At 41.3% G+C, this 18,288-nt stretch overlaps 2 protein-coding genes and 2 long non-coding RNA genes across 6 annotated transcripts in view; 2 read left to right on the top strand and 2 right to left on the bottom strand.

Moving 5' to 3' along the window:
- The window catches only part of LOC143378783 (uncharacterized), a 40,810-nt gene extending 35,792 nt beyond the window's left edge, over positions 1 to 5,018 (bottom strand). The window contains exons 1-3 of one of the 2 annotated variants that reach the window (XR_013088357.1): positions 4,770 to 5,018; positions 4,428 to 4,623; positions 756 to 864 (exon numbers count right to left, since the gene is read on the bottom strand). This is a non-coding gene — a long non-coding RNA (uncharacterized LOC143378783). Of the gene's footprint in view, positions 1 to 755; positions 865 to 4,427; positions 4,624 to 4,769 lie in introns of those variants that run through there. The other variant, XR_013088356.1, reaches the window with a different exon arrangement.
- A 92-nt stretch (positions 5,019 to 5,110) lies between these two features.
- On the top strand, positions 5,111 to 7,725 carry LOC143378756 (uncharacterized). The gene is made up of 2 exons (XM_076830704.1): positions 5,111 to 5,635; positions 6,507 to 7,725. Exons 1-2 carry the CDS (start codon positions 5,243 to 5,245, stop codon positions 7,428 to 7,430), a joined length of 1,317 nt encoding a protein of 438 aa, XP_076686819.1. The 5' UTR covers positions 5,111 to 5,242; the 3' UTR covers positions 7,431 to 7,725.
- A 3,250-nt stretch (positions 7,726 to 10,975) lies between these two features.
- LOC143378641 (uncharacterized) lies at positions 10,976 to 14,885 on the bottom strand. Of its 2 annotated transcripts, none has more exons than XR_013088327.1 (2): positions 13,703 to 14,885; positions 10,976 to 13,302 (listed from the first exon to the last, which is right to left on the bottom strand). It is a non-coding gene; the product is annotated as an uncharacterized LOC143378641 (long non-coding RNA). The 2 variants fall into 2 exon arrangements; XR_013088326.1 differs by having other exon boundaries at positions 10,976 to 13,285.
- A 232-nt stretch (positions 14,886 to 15,117) lies between these two features.
- Ppan (Brix domain-containing protein peter pan) lies at positions 15,118 to 18,079 on the top strand. The gene is made up of 6 exons (XM_076830518.1): positions 15,118 to 15,222; positions 15,759 to 16,039; positions 16,121 to 16,331; positions 16,407 to 16,733; positions 16,807 to 17,137; positions 17,880 to 18,079. Exons 1-6 carry the CDS (start codon positions 15,205 to 15,207, stop codon positions 17,981 to 17,983), a joined length of 1,272 nt encoding a protein of 423 aa, XP_076686633.1. The 5' UTR covers positions 15,118 to 15,204; the 3' UTR covers positions 17,984 to 18,079.
- Positions 18,080 to 18,288: the final 209 nt, after the last annotated feature.

The raw sequence follows: 18,288 nt of genomic DNA, 5'->3' as shown, positions 1-18,288 counted from the left end.
GTACGCCACCGCGTCAACAACACAAAATACAAGTGCCAAAAATCAAATTCTGTATTATAGCATTAACATTGGCGCGTAGAATATTTTCCGGGATTTTTTTTGGGACTTACAGTGTCAAATATCCAATATCAAATACTAAATATCAAATATCAAATACTAAATATCAAATATCAAATATCAAATATCAAATATCAAATATCAAATATCGAATATCAAATTTCAAATATCAAATATCCAATATCAAATATCGAATATCAAATTTCAAATACCAAATATCCAATATCCAATATCCAATATCCAATATCCAATATCAAATATCAAATATCAAATATCAAATATCAAATATCAAATATCAAATATCAAATATCAAATATCAAATATCAAATATCAAATATCAAATATCAAATATCAAATATCAAATATCAAATATCAAATATCAAATATAGAATATCAAATATCAAATATAGAATATAAAATGTCAAAAATCAAAAAGCTTTCAAACATCTTAACATTTTGCTGACCAGTCACGAGTATACTCGTGTTATGCAAGTATATAAAACAGCTGCATATTTACGCATTTTAATATTCACTTATGGAAAAATAGCGGGTGACAAGGGTCAGTTTTTGCATAAAATTGCCGGTCAACAATGTGTTAAGTAGTTGTTGAGAAAAAGAACTATAAAGTTTAGAGTTGTTATCCCCATACCATCCTTTCGAAATGTGGTAGGCCTTTCCTACTCAAAAGCTAATTATCAGCTGAATTTGAAAATTTGTTGCGATTGATGTCTCATCACAAGGTACCATTTATCAGAAATATCAGTTCCAAAAAAGTGGGACCAAAAACGGGCGATTTCTTGGTTCCCTCTTTCATCTATGAAAACCACAAACTCCACCCCCTGAACTGACTATTTCCTCGCAACCAATCTCCAACAGGCCCTCCTTCCACCCACAAAAAAATCCTCAGCACCTCCCTTCGCAGCATTCTCTCCTTTCCCCCAAAGATATCAGCCGTGGAATGAGCAAAGTAACTCGATATCTTTGTTGCCATTCGCCGTGCACGGATTCTCCGGGCTTACCTCGAGATAATCAATACCTACCTGTCCCCTGACCCCTCCACGGAGGTAGGAGAAATTGGTGCGCCACCTACGGTGCGCGAGAAATCTCGCTGAATTCTCTCGTAGATAATCTCCTTTGTGGATTTCCAAGGACACCGGTAAATTTACAACCTCCTCGTCTCACCCAACCCCACGCGGTCCCTCGCGCCCCGGGCCCCCGCGGCCGTGAACGGGGCCCGGCCCCCCTGGGAGGAACTGTAACGAACGCGTGCCCTTGGTCGCCGGAGTAACGTCTTCATTCCTCCTCTCTGATCGCTTTATTTAGCTAATAGCGCGCGTAAACGGTGGAATTATCCGCGGATCCATCGGCGGCTCCCCCGATCGTTAAGCTCGTCGCTGGCCGACGAGCTGTAATTACGAAATGGACGAGGGACAAAGTATCGGGCAGTAACGAGCCAGGACGAGGCGGAATGATGAAACGTTCGTCTGAAATGTCTTATTAAATCTCTCAACAGATCGCGCATACTGCTTAATTGCCAGGGCTCGGAAATGGACAAAAGTTTTCTTTAAATAAAATTTCGAATAACGAATAAAAGTTTAACAAATTATTCGCCATGTGTCGAATAAAGTTAACTCGGGTTAACGAACGAACGACGATTTTTTTTTCAACTTTTATTCGTTATTCGAAATTTTATTTAAATAAAAATTGGTGGCGGCTAGCGAGGTTCGTGAAATCGGCGGAGGGTTAAACTAAACATATTCCGAGTCTACTATGCAAGCAGAGTTGCCATACGTAGGCAGCGTTACCAGATCAAGGGAAAAAGGGGAACAGTCGGGTGCTAGTGGGGGGAAAACAAATTACAAGTAAGGTAGATACTATGAAGTATATATACTGAACTATCTATCTAGAGAGATAGAAGAATAGAACTATATTCTCTTTTTCAGATTTTTAAAATCGCGCCCGATGCTAAAAACCTGCATTTGTTTAAAAAAATTGCACAAAAATGGTTATAAAAATTTGTTTCCGAAACTGAATTAATTTTTCCTTAAAACTTCAATGTCTTTTCTACAAATCGCCGTAAACCTCATCTCCATCCGTTTACTACTTCCAGAGTTATAATTTATTGAAAAAAAGTTAGCACTTACCTTCAAACAGCTGTAAAATCGACATTTTTCAAAATTGTCAAAAATCCTTCGAGATACGTTTACATATCCCTAAAGACTACAACATATTCAAATTTCAGCCACATCCGAAATGTTACTCCAAAAAGTGTCCAATTTCGCGTGGAATGTCCCAGTGCGAGTAACGTGACGTCATAGAAGTCTCCTGGCAACGCTGTACGTAGGGAATTAATGGCGGCGTAAAGAAGACGTGACGTAGTACGGAGAAGGGGAACACCTTCAGCAGTAACGGTATATTACCGAAGATTAAGAAACATGAACTTGGTCAGTTTCACTAACAAACCAACGACTTCCTTCCCAACTTCACCAAGAACCACCTCGCGATCTCCCAACTGCCCCCACTAAAACCAAACCTACCCACAAAAATGAAACCCCAAAAATTGCCATGGATCAAGTGCAACACAACACTGGAAGCAAAAAAATTAAAGACCTCCCACACAGTCGACGACAGAAAGCGAGAAAACATAACAATGTCTCCCCCCTCCACGGTCCCTTAATGCACCGATGCGCCTTCCAAATGCACACTGTAATATGATAAACAAGTTCGAGACCGAAAGCCATTGCCGAGGGAATAATTACCGGCTCCGATGTACCGAGGGGTCCAGCTGCGTCTCGAACAAAGATCGAATCGACAAAGAAAGCTTGCGGAGGGAAAAAAAATGCGATGGGTTTTCAAGGTAATTCACCTCGCGGGGCCCCGAGCGTGCACATTCACGGAGATGCGCGCGCCCGCGCGCGCGAGCGAGCACGTTGCATTACGCATTCGGGCGACGTTCCTTCCGGGAAAAGGTGGAAAAAAAAAAGTTTTTTGAGGAGCGGTTTTGTTCGTGGCTGACCCGTCCCCGTGGCCCGTTTCACGAGCCTCTGCGGTGGCTACGTGCTGATACTTCGAATCCTTGTATTATTCCGCTGGGTATGTCGTATTTGAATACAGAGCTTTGACTCTCCGATGCAGCCTCGGGTGGTAGGTAAACAAACGTGCAGGGGCGACGAATGTTTACACGGTCAAGAGATAGTGTAATTTGATCGACATTAATTTTAATAGATTTAAAGATTTTGCTATTTACGCCTTTGGGTACAATGGGGACTGTGCGGAGAACGCCTATGGGCGTTCGGGGAGTAGGGTACAGGTATATGATTGGGAGATTTCCGCACATGGAGAGTGATAAGCGTATGGTTGGTGGAGGTTAAAGGTTCAATGTATTCTTCATTAATTTTTATGGTTCAATTAGCTTTCTGAGGTAGATTTATGGTGAGAGGGAATTGTAAAGCGTAGTGTGGATATTAACAGCTACTGGTGTTATTTAGTATTAATTATGTGTATCGTTAGGAAGGGTAGCTAGTTTAGTTTAGTTTTTATGGGATGTAGGATGAAATTGGAGATTAAGATGCAACTTAAGATCGTGGAAAAGATACTTCGAATTCCTCCGAATATACATATGTATGGCAAAGGAGCTTGAATAATTTCGAAAATCGCTGGAATGTCGAAAATTTGAAAAATCTAAATGGCTGTTGAAAATCTGGGCGAATCTTATGGTTTTTCAAGTGTATAAAAGAATACGCGAGGCTGGAATTAGTAATTTCAATTTTCGAACGCCGTGTAGCGTAAAATGGTTAATATTATACAATTTCCTCATTACGATAACGACTTCCGACGCGTTAATTACACGTCGGTTCGCGAATTCACGAGTAGCCCTGCTCCACAATGCTGTACTCATAATAGGGAATTATTATAAACTACTTCGGGAAACATTAATGTTAAGGTGGTCGAACGTGAAATCATATTCCGAGATTTGAATTTCGCGGTATAAAGTACTTTAATGATTTCACCGCCAATCGATACACGCTAACAAACTTTTTCGTGCATGCTCCCCCCCCCCCGCATTTCCTATTTTTAAACATATATCAAGCCTCGTCCCAAAAACTCCTCGAAGAATCATCTCGACGCCATTTAAATTCCTCAATTATTCAAACACCAAAATGTCCCCTTCTAGCCGTTCAAATCATACCTACAACTATATCCTCCAATCGAGCATTTTTACTTATCCAAAACAACATACACACGATTCAATTTCGTGTTCCCGCGTGGCCAACGAGAGCACAACAAGATTCAGATCTTGCCCGCCATTCGCAGATAAGATCAAACGGAAACATGGCGTACAAACAATTGTTACAGATACGCCTACATACCTGTTCGGTTGCTCCCCGCTGGACTTCCGTGCGGTTCGTTTGACACGGGCCGGATTTGCAATCCAAATCAACGAAGTATGTTAATGACGCGGTGGACTTGGGACAAAATCGGGAAAGCTGCACTACACGAGACAGCACGCGCACGACTATGCGAAGAAAGGGACTCCTTGGTGACCTCGTAGTCACTGCGTCTGACCTGGAAACAAATCAGTAAACTATTATAAAACGTCCACAGTCTTCTGTTCCTCATATGTATCACAATGTACTCCTACTTTGGAATGTGGAATGCGGATTGCGTAATAAATCGACTACCAGGTTCAACATGATAGAATAGAAACTCACCTTAATCCTAATCTTTCCCGCCAACGTTCCTCCAAGCGTACGTTATACACACTCGTTCACGCACAACGATCGCGACCCATTCGCTAATTTCGAGCGAGACTAATTTCGCGAACCACGCACTGTCCCCAAAACCGCGAGATTAATTTCTAACCGCACTCCGATTTACCGTTCTCGAGGGTAGGAAACCGCGGACTGAAGGTCTCGCGATTCAGAAAAACATCGCACTGTATACGCGTGACGTCACGAGCGATGATCGGCTTGAGTCTAGCGGACGAACCTGTCGAAACACGTTTGTTTACCTACTCGATGTCACGGCCTGTGTTCTGACACGCACACCTTGACCGCGAGCAAATCGTGCAGACTGATTCTTAAAGCGTCGGTAACATCAATTCGCGCCTTTCGACGATGATACATTCCCATTGGATACAGTTCCTTATTCCTTAGTTCCCATTTCTTATTTCGCGAGTTGTAGGATGGCGCTTTATCGATTTTCCCTTCGATTATTGTCACTAGCTCGCCGGGTGGATCGCTTCCGTCGCGGTCCATTATACAGACGTGCTGTCGTTGCGCTGTTGTTTTATCCCCAGGCGAGTATGGGTTCGTACGAGATGCCTCGTTCTGATTCGGACGCGTCTTCCTTTGTCAAGAGTTACAATGTCGTTGACAACAGTGATCGCCGATGTCTGGCGGAGGACAATCTCGAGAAGAATGAATTCGGGAAGTTTCAGGACACCCGGGATTGGGTGGAATGCGAGTCCACGAGCTGCCCAGGGAAGGTGTACTTCTTCAATTTAAGGACGCGATGTAGTACGTGGACCAGGCCCGTCTCGCGGCACGTGCAACTCCAACGGTTTCCAAGAAAAACTGTAAGTGTGTTCTCTGTTTCAATAATTCAGATGAAGTTCGGCTTTGCGTGTAAGGACGAATCACCGAGGTGATCAGCTGTTTTAAGGTTGACTCTCATTCGCTTCGTCTCGTCGCGAATTCTTTTCTCACTCACATCGAAACTCGCCTCGTCTCTTTGTCAATTTCACTTCAAATAGCAGAAGTTTTCAGAATGGGGAAGATGACGCCAAAGCTCGGCGCAGAAGGCGCCACTAGCGCGTGTACTGCGGTTTTGCATGAGTGCACATGTGTGAATGGTTTGCGCACGAATTTTTCATTTGTGGAATGTATGAAGTTGGTAGTTACATATTAATGTTTTATACCACACCGATGACAAGTGGCACGTTTGCTGATGGCGTCACGGGTGGGAAAAATGCAGTCACCTTCCCCAATTCATATTTTTGGTCAGTCGTTCAGAGAATTCATTGTCAACGCGATTGGCAATTCTTTTATCTACTCATCTCATGGAGGTCGTCCTTAAATGGCGTAAGGCTTTTTGAGGAGGGAGGGAGTCGCGAATTTTTTACGTTTTCTCACAGACGCTCAAATCGCCCACGACCGTAGGAACTTTCTGATTTTATAATAAATTGAATATCATAAATTGTTCCTGTTTTCGAGTCGTAATTTATATTTAAAAACCCGTATTTTCCGATAATGGCTCTTTCTCAGATTTCTCTTCCATATCTCAAGAGATTTTCATAAATTTTAAAACGAAAACCACGGGCGATGTGGGCGTAAGTGGAACGCACCCTTCGTCGACTGTAAAGTTGAAACCCCACATGTCTAAATGCAATTGTACAATAAAACGATATTATTCCGTAAAAGTCACTAAACAGAAATATGTTTCCGCAGAAAGTATATGGTAACGATTTCACGTGTGACCAAGAGAATTTATCGATGACCGTATCAGACAGCGAAGAGAATTATTTCTCGCCAGCCATAGCCGAAGAGGGTCAAAGCGCGGACAATGATTACAAGAAGACAGAGATCCTTTCTCGACTATATCACGGTGTCGGCATAGACAATTTTTCGAACGACAAGAAATGCGATTACTCGGATGGATCCATTTGCAACTTATCCGAGGAGTCCCACTACGGCGAGGACACTTGGTACTATCCCCCCACCTACAGACTCGGCGAACACTTTTTATCGACCGCCATCGATTTCAACGAAACGAAAGTCTGCAAAGGCTCCGAAACTCCCATGGCTACGACGGATTTCCTCGAGATCCAATTTCACTCGCCGGACAATGCGGTGGTAGTCGCGGAAAGAAACGAAGCGTCCAGCGAGGACGATGTGTCGATAAGGGAGGAACCTTTAATCTTCACTTCTTCCGAGGAAGACGACGTTCCGGAAAATCACTTCGGCCTGCGTTTGCGGAAGATTAAAAGCAAATATTTATTGAGGGAGGCGCCTTCGAAACGGAGGACTGGCGGCTGGAGGAAGAAGCAAACGCCTTTGATAAAGAAGAAATTGAAGCCGACTAAAATCGTTTGCGAAATGTACGGTACCAAGACGATTAATTACGATTCGATCGATGTGAAGAAGTCAACTCTCAGCGACAGCAGCGTAAGTTCATTGTCGTGGCAGCCGACGGCGAAGCCCCTTGTCTGGGATGATTTCGAAATACCCGGTATAAAATCGGGCGCGAAAGATCTCTCGAGCGAATCAAGTTGCAGCTCGTGTTCCACTTGCACTTACTCTTCGACGACGTCTGGGACGAACTCGAGTAGCTCGAGTATAACACCTCCAGTGGAGGATAAACCGAGAATATAATTAAGGAAACTTACATTTATATATGTGACGTGAAAATCTTTTTTATTTGTAGTTCTTTTACTGAAACGATTGTAAGGAATTTGATTTCTTTATACGAGATATAAAAGGAAACGGGCCATCTTTTATGATAGGTATGTTTATATATTGACGATAGATATTCTTACGACTGCGCGTTACACTTTTTATACTTGGGCCGGTGTTGTCGCGTTAATTAAGATAAGTTTCCTTTATATTTGAGGAAAGGCAGTGATGTACATGTGGGACAATAAAAATATCGCAACACAGTATTTTGTTGAGTAGCTGGTTCTTATCAAAGCACAATGTTGATGAAATTGCGAATGAAGTTAATGATGTGTCTGGGGTATGGTTCAAAGTGGGATCTTCGCTGGCGAAACTGCACAGGCGGCCGATGAAGTGTGAAACCAGTTCTGCTTTTTATCGAACCGCCTCATTTAAATGAATACCGCGCGTCGTTCGTCTTGAGAGGCAGGCAAAATTCACGTGCTGCGTTCGTGGAGCACGTGGTACGCGCGATATGATCCTTTGTAGTTTTATAAACAGGCTTAATAAGATTAGGAGCACTATAAGCAGATTGAAGAGGTTAGGTGCAAATATGGCGCGATTCCACGGTGACAAAACAATATCACGAGGCAATTATTTCAACTCGGTTCAACCACGAATCAGAGTTGGGCATTAACTAAATAAAAAATTATTTAAAAAACGGACCAAATAAAAATTGCTTTAAATTTAGATTAATTGACGACTAAAGTTAATTTTTTATTTGACCAACGTTTCAACTTCACTGTCGCATAAAGTTAACCCGGGTCAATTTTTTGGTAACTTTTATTCGTTATTCATAGTTTATTTAAATGAAAATTTTGCCCATCTCTGCCACGAACTGTTGAGTTTGAGTTTCATTCTTTGCTCCCCGATCCACCTGTGGATCGTGGCTCAGGGCCATCCTGACCCATATAATGCGATGTGGGGGTCAAGCCACTCTGATGCATATACGAGTCAGGGGACACAACGGTCGAATCATGAATAAAATATGCTTATATCTCTGCATTCTAGTTCTGAACGTTTCCATGCGGAATGATATTTAGTACCCTACCAAGGAGATTCTGGTAAGGTGGACTTCTCTAAACTTTAAAGGAAGAATACAGTCGAATCCCAGGTTTCTGGGATAAGTACTGTGAATAGTTCATCAGTCCTAGCAGAAAGCACCCTCGGCGCGCAATTGAAGAGGGGTCATTAAGCAGCATGGCAGAACGAACGGGGATTTCTGTTTTTCGATTCCCTTACGGCGATGACTGGTGCAAAAATCACGGCCGGTTTCCAGCTCGGCATATGGCAGACGTTACCTCGGCGCAGCCGGTGCATCGTACCGCGTCTATTATCTGCGTCGCCATTCACGAATCACAGCGCTCAAAGCGTGACGACCATGGGCCGAAGCCGGAACTACGAAGCATTCCCCTCCGTCCGCGCTTATCGCCGAGCCGTTGATCCCAGCGAGGGCGAGAGTTGGAACGGTTTTAACGTCGAACGGTTAACTGTGTGACATTGCCACAATTAATCGCGCGGCCTGCTAAAACCACTGCCCCGGCGCGTGCAAGCGTTTCTATTCGCCACTAAAGCTACATAGAGGATCAGGGATGCGGAACGAAGGAAGAGACCACGCGGAATGTCTGCACGAGCGTCGGTAAAATATTAGAACTTGACAAATTCGAAAATACAGATTCCGTAGTTCACGTCGCAACCGACAGAGGGGGGTGTACTAATTTTTCCTTTCTCCACTGTACGCGATTCTGCTTTACCCCACGAAATTTCCGTTAGAACATTTAAATTTCGAGCTACTACTTTCAAAACTGAATCGATAATGTGCTCGTCTATTCTAAGATGCATACTCTATGCCATAGATGTCTCTGTTTTCCAAAGAGAAGTGCAAGCAACGTGAAACGAGGATATCGCATTCCCTTCTTGCGTATCGTAACGCAAATAAAAGATTCGAGGTGGCGATAACGGTCGCGTCGATGAAATTACAGAGGGTGGAGAATGGCAAGGACGCGGTGCCGAGATTATTCGAGGACTCTGCATCCTCGTTACATCGGCGACGTAATTCGAACGTGTAACGACTCTGGAGGGGTCCCCGGACACGGCCGGGCAGATAAAGATCGTTGGCCGTGAACTTTGCACCGTGAGAAGAGTTTTCTTCGGTTAACAAGTCGCGCCGAAGTTCCCGCGCTTCCAGACAATGAGTCCTTCCACGCGGTGAACAACCGTAGTGGTTTCCAGGATTCATAATGGAATGAGAAGGGAAGTCGGACTTCGCGATCTCTTATTGTTGCTCCGACGCGGTTCAGTCTTCGAGCACTCGAAAGCAATAGAACGCACTAGAGGAGGAACGAGTAATTAAATTGTGTATACTAATAACTTTCTGCAACTTGAACAGAGTTTGTATCTAAATATGATATTTACGCGATATAAATAGTAGTATGTGGGTACGCTGTGCAGTTTTAGAAAGTACTACTCGAATTTACTGTTAGTTTGTAATACGACGATGACAGAAGAGGTCCTAACGCTGAACAGCAAAGTTCACTGACTTCGCGCAACATATGATGAAGCGGATTTTAATGCTACACGTGGGAACATTACGAAACCGTTAATTTTGCCTGTACATAAATATTATCGTGCGTGTAATCAATATGATTATAACCTGAGAGATTATCATTGGAACTGTTTTAAAATATTGCGAAGTAATCGTGACTGGTATCGATGCTTCTTCGAATCGTTTGATTTATGTATATAATTGCATCTACCTTTTTTTTGTCGTTATTATTATGATTGGGCATTCGAATGGAAGGAGTTCTTTTTACAGCGCATTTTTATTTTTTTTTTAAATAATTACTACGAGTTGTTAGCAAACTGTAAAAAGAAAATTATAGTAACTTCGTTGATCGCGGGTTAGCACCTGCTTCGATAGTAGTGACAAGTTGAATGTAGTGCAGTTGAGAGTTAATTTGCGCTTCATTATTTGCTAAAAACGCAAATCGCAATGTTGGACTATTAATAAAAAATAAATTGCTTCTTTTTACTTTTTGCTCTTTCTTCATATATTATCAGTAGTTTTCTAAAAAAAAATCCAAAAAATCATTTGCTTTTAGGTTAGATTACATAGAAATCTCCCTTAAGCTACTTTTTTATCTGTATTTTTATTAACTTCTAATCCAAAGAAACGTTCAATTTGAATTTTGGCGCCATGCAATTTGATTAGTTGCGCTATTGGGCCCTTTTTTCCTTTACGAGTTTCTGAAATCTGGCTACACTGGTGTAGTTTAGGGCTGTCGATTCACCTCAAAGAATCGATTCAGAATCGGATTTTAAGAATCGATCCTTCTAAAACAAACGAAACCAACGAATCGATATGAAGAGATTTTGGAAGAATCGTCATGAAGCAATCGATCCTTCTAAAAAATCAAAGAATCCATAGTTTACAGGAATGATCGATATTTTAGGAATTTAAGAAACGCATATCGATGATAGATCTATTCGGCTTGAGGACATATTATATTCTCATTAGTATAGTTGATTTACAAACATTAATAACAAAACCATGAAAACCAATCAATATTTGAAATACAAGAATAAGTCATCATAAAACAGTAACAACATATTTCGTTCATATTACAACAGAGAGAGGGCATTTACAAATTGTTAATCATCTTTTAAAACATAGAGCTGACGTTAATTCTGCATATACCTCTACAACTCAGCAGTTATACAATACTGCACATTGCTGTTGAAAAACAGCACGAACAACAGATTACAAAATTGCTTTTAAGTAATGATGCTAATTAACGTAAATGCTAAAACAGATGATACAACTTCTTTTCATATTGCAACGCAGCAAGGGTATTTGAGAATTGTTGAGCAGGTTTTAAAACGTGGAGCTAATATAGATTGTTCATATTCGAGAATTCGTACACCACTGTACCTCGCTATTGAATATGGACACGAAAAAATTGTTAAGCTACTTTAAGAATGCGGAAAAACCACTAATTGTAAAGATAAGGAACGATAAAACTGGCGCTTAATCCTCGTGGGTATAATCCTTAGAAAAATCAAAATCAGGTTCATACTCATTATCATGAAATCCTTTGATATCATCCATAGTACAAGTATCGTGGTCTTGTATTCAGTCATAATATTGGGTCATCCTATAAGTAATGCGGTTTTTCCTTATTGGTCAAAATGAATTATGCAATATATTGCAATCACTGCCTGAGCGTAGAATGTCTTTGTGTTAAGAGAAAAATCTTTTAATTCAGAACACGATGTCCGAAATGAGATCGATTTATTCTTTCGATCGAAGCAGGAGAGTTTCTTCCGCCAGGGTGATGAAAATTTAATAGTAAGATTGGAACAAGTTATAAATAATAATGGTAAATATATCATAGATTAACGTTGAATGCGTTCTCCTTTGTTGTACCTTCAACCTTACTTCGAAAAATCCCGCATTACTTATGGGATGACCCAATAGTAATATCAGAACCGTGTTTTAGGAGGGCTCTAACAGTATGTGCACGACCATTCATAGTAGCCCAGTGAAGCGTTGTGAAACCAAATTCATCTGTAGAATCAACTTTGGCACGTAATTTTAAGATTGGCAAGATCTGGTTCATCCACCGCAGCAGCCATATGGGGTGGTGTTGCTGTGCCATGTATAATCGTAGAATAAACTATGCCAACAAATTTTGAAAAACACTCGGTAATTTCCAGATGTTCACTTCGATCAGCAATGTCCTCCAAGTGAAGTGGTGTCGTTAAGTCCGATCCCAACATAGCATCAACTTTGGGAACAGATTGTAAGAGGAGCTGGACAATATCTAGACATTCGTAAATCACACCCATGTGGAGTGGTGTACACGTGTTACTTCGAATCATAGTTGTCTTAACTTTGGCACCGCGTTTTAGCAATAGTTCTACAACTGTTGTAAGATTTCCTTTAATTACAAAATCAAGAGCAGTCTCTCCAGCGGTGGCCTCAGCATGTATATTAGCTCCTTTGTTCAAACGCATTTCCACAGTTTCATCATTACATATTGGGGCAGAAACATGGAGCAGTGTCATATCCTCTTCATATGTGGAATTAACATCTGTGTTATATTACAAAGGAGCCTCAACGACTTTCACATATCCTTTCTTAATACCACCATAAAGCATCGGCATACAATTTTGAACTCCAGTGTTTCAATTAGCTCCTCTACTTAGAAGCAATTTTGGCAACTTCTCCCTTAACATTAATAGGAGGATCTTCACAATGTCGACATTCCAAACATTTTTTTCCTTTGTCTAAAATAATAAAATGCAATGGCATTCTTCCATATTTATTACTGGTGCTAACATCAGCACCATGGTGTAAAAGAACTTTGACGATTTCTCAGCCCCCTCCGTAACAGCATCATTTAGGAGTTCAGGTTTATCTTTTACATTAGCTTTATTAGCTAAACATTTAGTCATATTTAAATAGGCCTTCTCAGTAGCATAAAATATTGGTGTCCTTCCACCTTCATCTGATGCATTCATATCAGCTCCATAGCTCATCAATAATTCGGCTACGTTCTCCCATTTCAGTCCGGTTGCAACATGCAAAGGGTATGCCGATCCCAGACCTCTTCCGAACGCTGAGTTACATAACATATTAACATCAGCACCGTGTTTTAACAGTTCTTGGACAAGTTCCATATGTCCATTCATAACAGCAGTATACAAATTATTTACATCTTCAGGGTTGACAGTAAAATCACATTGAAGTAGGTTCTTAACAATCTTGCGATACTCTATTCCGAATCCCCATACTGTAACATTAAGAACACTGCTATTGCTTTTGCTATTCAGATCAGGACAATGCTTTAAAACAGGCTTGGAAATTAAGTGAACGCGGCGGCCGATTTTCAGAGGCAACGCCCTCCTTTCACCCGCCGCGCGTCTTGGCCCCCGCGGCGGCCAAAGTGCATGGGGCGCCTCCGGCCCGTACCATATGAACCGCGCGTGACGCATTGGGGCGACATTGTATCAATAGGTTTCCACATCGTCCCAGAGCGCGGCCACGCGCGGTTTGCGTAGTGCGGGCCTGTGGCGCTCCAAGCACCTAGGCTGCCCCGGGGCCAAGACGCGAGGCGGGAGAAAGAAGGCGTTGTCTCCGACAATCAGCCGCCGCGTTTAATTAATTCTCAAGCCTGCTTTAAAATATGCTAGACAATTATTGAACTTACTTTTGTAACGGCAAGGTGTAGTATAGTTTTATCGTTCATATCTTTAGAATTAATGCTAGCACTGCATTCTAAAAATAGCTTAACAAATTTTTCATGTTCGTATTGAACAGCGAGGTACACTGATATATGAACTCGCAGAGATGAAGCATCGACATTAGTTCCATATTTTAAAAGCTGCTCAACTATTCTCGAATACTCCCACTGCGTTGCAAGGAGAAAAGAAGTTGTATTATGTCTTCTTTTAGCATTTACATTAGCACCGTTACTTAAAAGCAATTTGCTAATTTGTTCGTGCTGTTTTTCAACAGCAAGGTGCAGTGTTATATGATTCTGCTGAGTTGTAGTGGTATGCGCAGAATTAACGTCTGCTCTATGTTTTAAAAGATGCTTAACAATTTGTAAATACCCTCTCTCTGTTCTGATGGGAAGAAAAGTTACACCATGCCTTCCGTTAACATTTACATTAGCACGTTTACGTAAAAGTAATTCGGTAATTTCTGCATTTCCTTTACCAACTGCAAGGTTTCCATTATCATCTACACTAGCCCCTCTACTTAAAAGATTGTTCGTAATTTTTTTGCTATTGCTTTTAGTAGCAAGGTACAGATGAGTTACATTGTTTCCGTCAGCAGAGTCAATAATTTCCGTTTTCATCCTTTTAATTGCATTGTGAAGTGCAGTTTGGACAATAAAAAATTTCAGCATTAATATGCTCCTTTATCCGGAAGCATTCGAACAATTTCTATGTCGCCATTTAGAGCAGCAAAATGAAGTGGATTATGGCGGACTATTAGAAGTTTTCGTTGGTTTATCTTTGGAAGTTTATCTTTGGAACTACTTGTTAAAAGTAGTTTGAACTCAACAGCAGTTCAAAGTAAAATATATGTGTCCATCTTCTTGTAAGACAGACCGCAAGAACTAATTATTTCTCTCACTCTTTGTATCGATCCTTCTAGAACTGCAGCGAATCAGCGTTACCGGGGAATAGGCCAAAGTGACCCGGCCACGGCTCGGCGGGCAGCTATGCAGCCAACGACGCCAGCGCCAAGCTAACTCAACTACCAAGTCGAGTAATCAACCAGCGTCGCAAGCGTCGACAACTTCTCCGGCGACGCTGGTTAGCCGCGGCCTCACTTGACTTGGCGTTGATTGGTTCAACGTCGCGACGCCATCGCGCGCTTGACTGGCGTTCACGCTGCTATTCCTGGCAGGAAATTCCAGCAAACTATTCGTAGCTGAGAGGGAACACGTCGAACCAACCGACGCCACGCGAACCAAGCCAAATGATTTGCAACTGCCAAGTAATTTGATTGGTCCTCTGACTAGTGAATCAAAGAATCGATTCTGGGGAAAATCGGATACCAAATAATCGATTCACAAGATCGATCTTTTAACCAAAAGAATCGATTATCTGAAGAATCGAATCGGAATCGACACCCCTCACTAGTTTATTGTGTACATACACGTGATAGGGAGTCCAACCTCAAATTAGAGCAGCAAATATGGGACGCCGAAAGAAGGTAATTATTTACCATGTTTTTAAGGGACATCAGTTTCTTTTATGTATATCTGTCAATTGACGAACTGTTATTACACCCACAATTCTTAAAGTTTCTTTTCTGTGAGTGATGTGTCTTTTAGCAAGAACACCAGGGCCGGTTTGAAGATTTGGCGCCCCTAAGCTAATAAACGTGTGCCACCCTATTCCGCGAAATATCATCAAATATTTTAATTTAAAAGAATCGAGACAATTTCAAAATTAATTTAACATGGCAACTCATATATGAGTCATTGCTAATTTGCTACATGAAAAAAAGTGAATTGTTTTTAAAGCTGTCTCAAGCCTTTGTGTTTAAACATTTTTCAATTTCTTTCGCTCAAAATTTGTCGTTCCTCCAAATTTGCTGTCCCCGAAAAAATTTAGCGCTCAAAATTTGCCGCTCCCCAATATTCCACCTTAGCCTATACTCAAACTTGCCCCTGAAAAATACTGAATAATACTTACTACGTTAAACGAAGTGATTGTATGTAAAATGTGTGCACGAAAATTATACAGGGTCGTTGTGTAAAGAAGAACAAACAGCTCGATATAGAAGAGAATCCCGATGTAGTACAAGCGCCTCACTCCTTCGTCATCCATCGCGGATTACCTGGAGAACACATCCGCGAGCTCACAAAAGACTTCCGCAGAATCATGGAACCGTTCACGGCGATGTCTTTGAAGGAGAGGAAGAAGAATACGATTAAAGATTTCGTATCTATCGCCAGCGTGCTTCACGTTAGCCACATGTGTATATTTACGAGGGCGGATCAAGGAATGTATTTTAAACTCTGCAGGTATCGAGCTTGATTACGCTATTTACATTTTGTGTATTAGTATTGGTATTGTTGAATGGTTGAGCAACAAATGTTTCCTAGGTTACCAAGAGGACCGACGCTGTCCTTTAAAATACACAGCTTCTCCCTAGCACGGGACGTAGTTTCCGTGTTGAAGAAGCAAATGGTGTACGAGGAACTGTTCAAGAATTCTCCGTTGGTAATACTAAATAACTTCAGCGGAGAAGGCATGCAGCTGAAGCTTATTGCGTCGATGTTCCAGAATATGTTTCCTACGATCAACTTAACTGCGGTAAATTCAGAGACGACTCTAGTTCCTACGTTCTAATCTCTTATTACAGAGGAACATTTTTGCGTATGCTTGCAGGTAGATCTGAGTACAATTCGCCGCTGCCTGTGCTTGAATTATAATCCAACATCGAAGACAATCGATCTCAGGCATTACGCCATCAAGGTTGTGCCTGTTGGTTTATCGAAAGGCGTTAAGAAAATAGTTCAAGCCAAGATACCAAATCTATCCAAGTGCGAGGATTTCTCTGATTTCTTGACGAAGGGGACGGTTTCCGAAAGCGAAGGTGAAGATGACCCTGCGAGTCACATCACGTTACCACAGAAATTGTCTTCGCGCGGCAATCATGCGAGCAGTAAAAGTGCTATTAGACTGTTCGAGTTGGGACCCAGGTTAACGCTGGAGGTGAGCAATTACTTTCTTCAAAAACCAGATAGAATTATCAGATAATTAACATTCGTCTGTAAAATCTTTTCAGCTGATTAAAGTTGAGGACGGGCTTCTGGATGGCGAAGTACTCTTCCACGAGTACGTTCATAAGTCGGAGGAGGAGAAGTTGCTGATACAGAAGAGACGAGACGAGAAGAAGAAATTGAAGGAGAAGAGGAAGAAGATACAAACGGAGAACAAGAGGAAAAAGGAATTACAGAAGCAGGAGCACAAAGAGAAGTCACTGAAGGGAATGAAGAAGAAGGAGAGCGATGTGTTATTGCGAAAGATCGCGAAGGAATCGGTTCAAGAGAATCAAGTGCAAGAGGACGACGACGCGCAATATTATCGCGAGGAAGTGGGAGAGGAGCCTGATAAAGGTAAATGCAGCCTAACAAAGATTGACCCAAAAATCAGGGGCTTTTTCTCCCGTTTTTGGAACTGAATTTTGTGAGACATCTTACGATGAGAGATCGATCGCAACAAATTAAGGCCGCCGCGCATTTTGGCGAAGCGCGGCGATACGAAGACAAGTTTATAAACAATTCACTCTTCTGAAGCGACGCACACTAGACTGAAGCGCAGCTACAATTAATTATTATTAATTTCTTCGACTTGCTTTCGCTCGCGCTTTGCCAAAATGTGCGACAGCCTATAATTTCTGAGATATGGGTGGTGAAAGTGAAAATTTATTGATGCTTCCGCCTATACGCTTCGATGCCCGATAATTTAAAGAATTGTTTCCAGTGATTTCGCTGACTGTTAACAACGAGTTTGAACTTAGATTTTCAAAATTCACAATGACCAAATCAATAACAGCGGACGGTAGGTCAAAAAATATTCTAATTTTCGAAACTAAAGTGATATTAATCCTTTTAATAATAATTATTTTCAATTTTCTGGAAGCTGTGTACACTGATTTATAGAATATAAATGACCCTGTATTAGCGACATTCTCGCAATAGAAGTTGTGAATTTTGAAAATCTAAGTTCAAATTCATTGTAAGCAGTCAACAAAACACCTAGGAAGAATTTCGGGGCGATTTTTTGGGTCACTTTTTATAATAGTGAAATTTGTTCACTGACGTAAGAAGTATGCCCAACAAATTTTCTTGCCCGCAGATCTTTTCGAGAGAACAGTTGGTGAAAAGAGGCCCAAAACGTTCACGCCCAAATACAAGACGAAGAAACAGAAACTCAGCGAATCCGGAGACATTGGACATTGAGGTAACAAGTCCTAAATACACAAGATGACATGTATAAAATGATTATGTACAATACTTATAAACTCTGTTGAGTAAAATATTTTTTACTAAAAATAATTTTATACATTATTGCATTGCAATTATAAAGGTACGTTTCATCATTATTAATCGCACTATTCTATAATTCATTAATCGAATTCATCATTTTGAATCACAGTTTTATTGTCATAATACGTAAGTTACTTGGTCCCTACTATTTACATTCCTTAAAATAAATATATAAACATATGATACAAGAGTCGCGAAGTAACATGTAACATTGTTGC

The sequence above is a fragment of the Andrena cerasifolii genome, chromosome 2, assembly GCF_050908995.1.
Source record: "Andrena cerasifolii isolate SP2316 chromosome 2, iyAndCera1_principal, whole genome shotgun sequence".
NCBI classification, from domain to species: domain Eukaryota; kingdom Metazoa; phylum Arthropoda; class Insecta; order Hymenoptera; family Andrenidae; genus Andrena; species Andrena cerasifolii.
The sequence above is the reverse complement of the archived record's forward strand: the minus strand, read 5'-3'. Positions and strand labels throughout refer to the sequence as shown.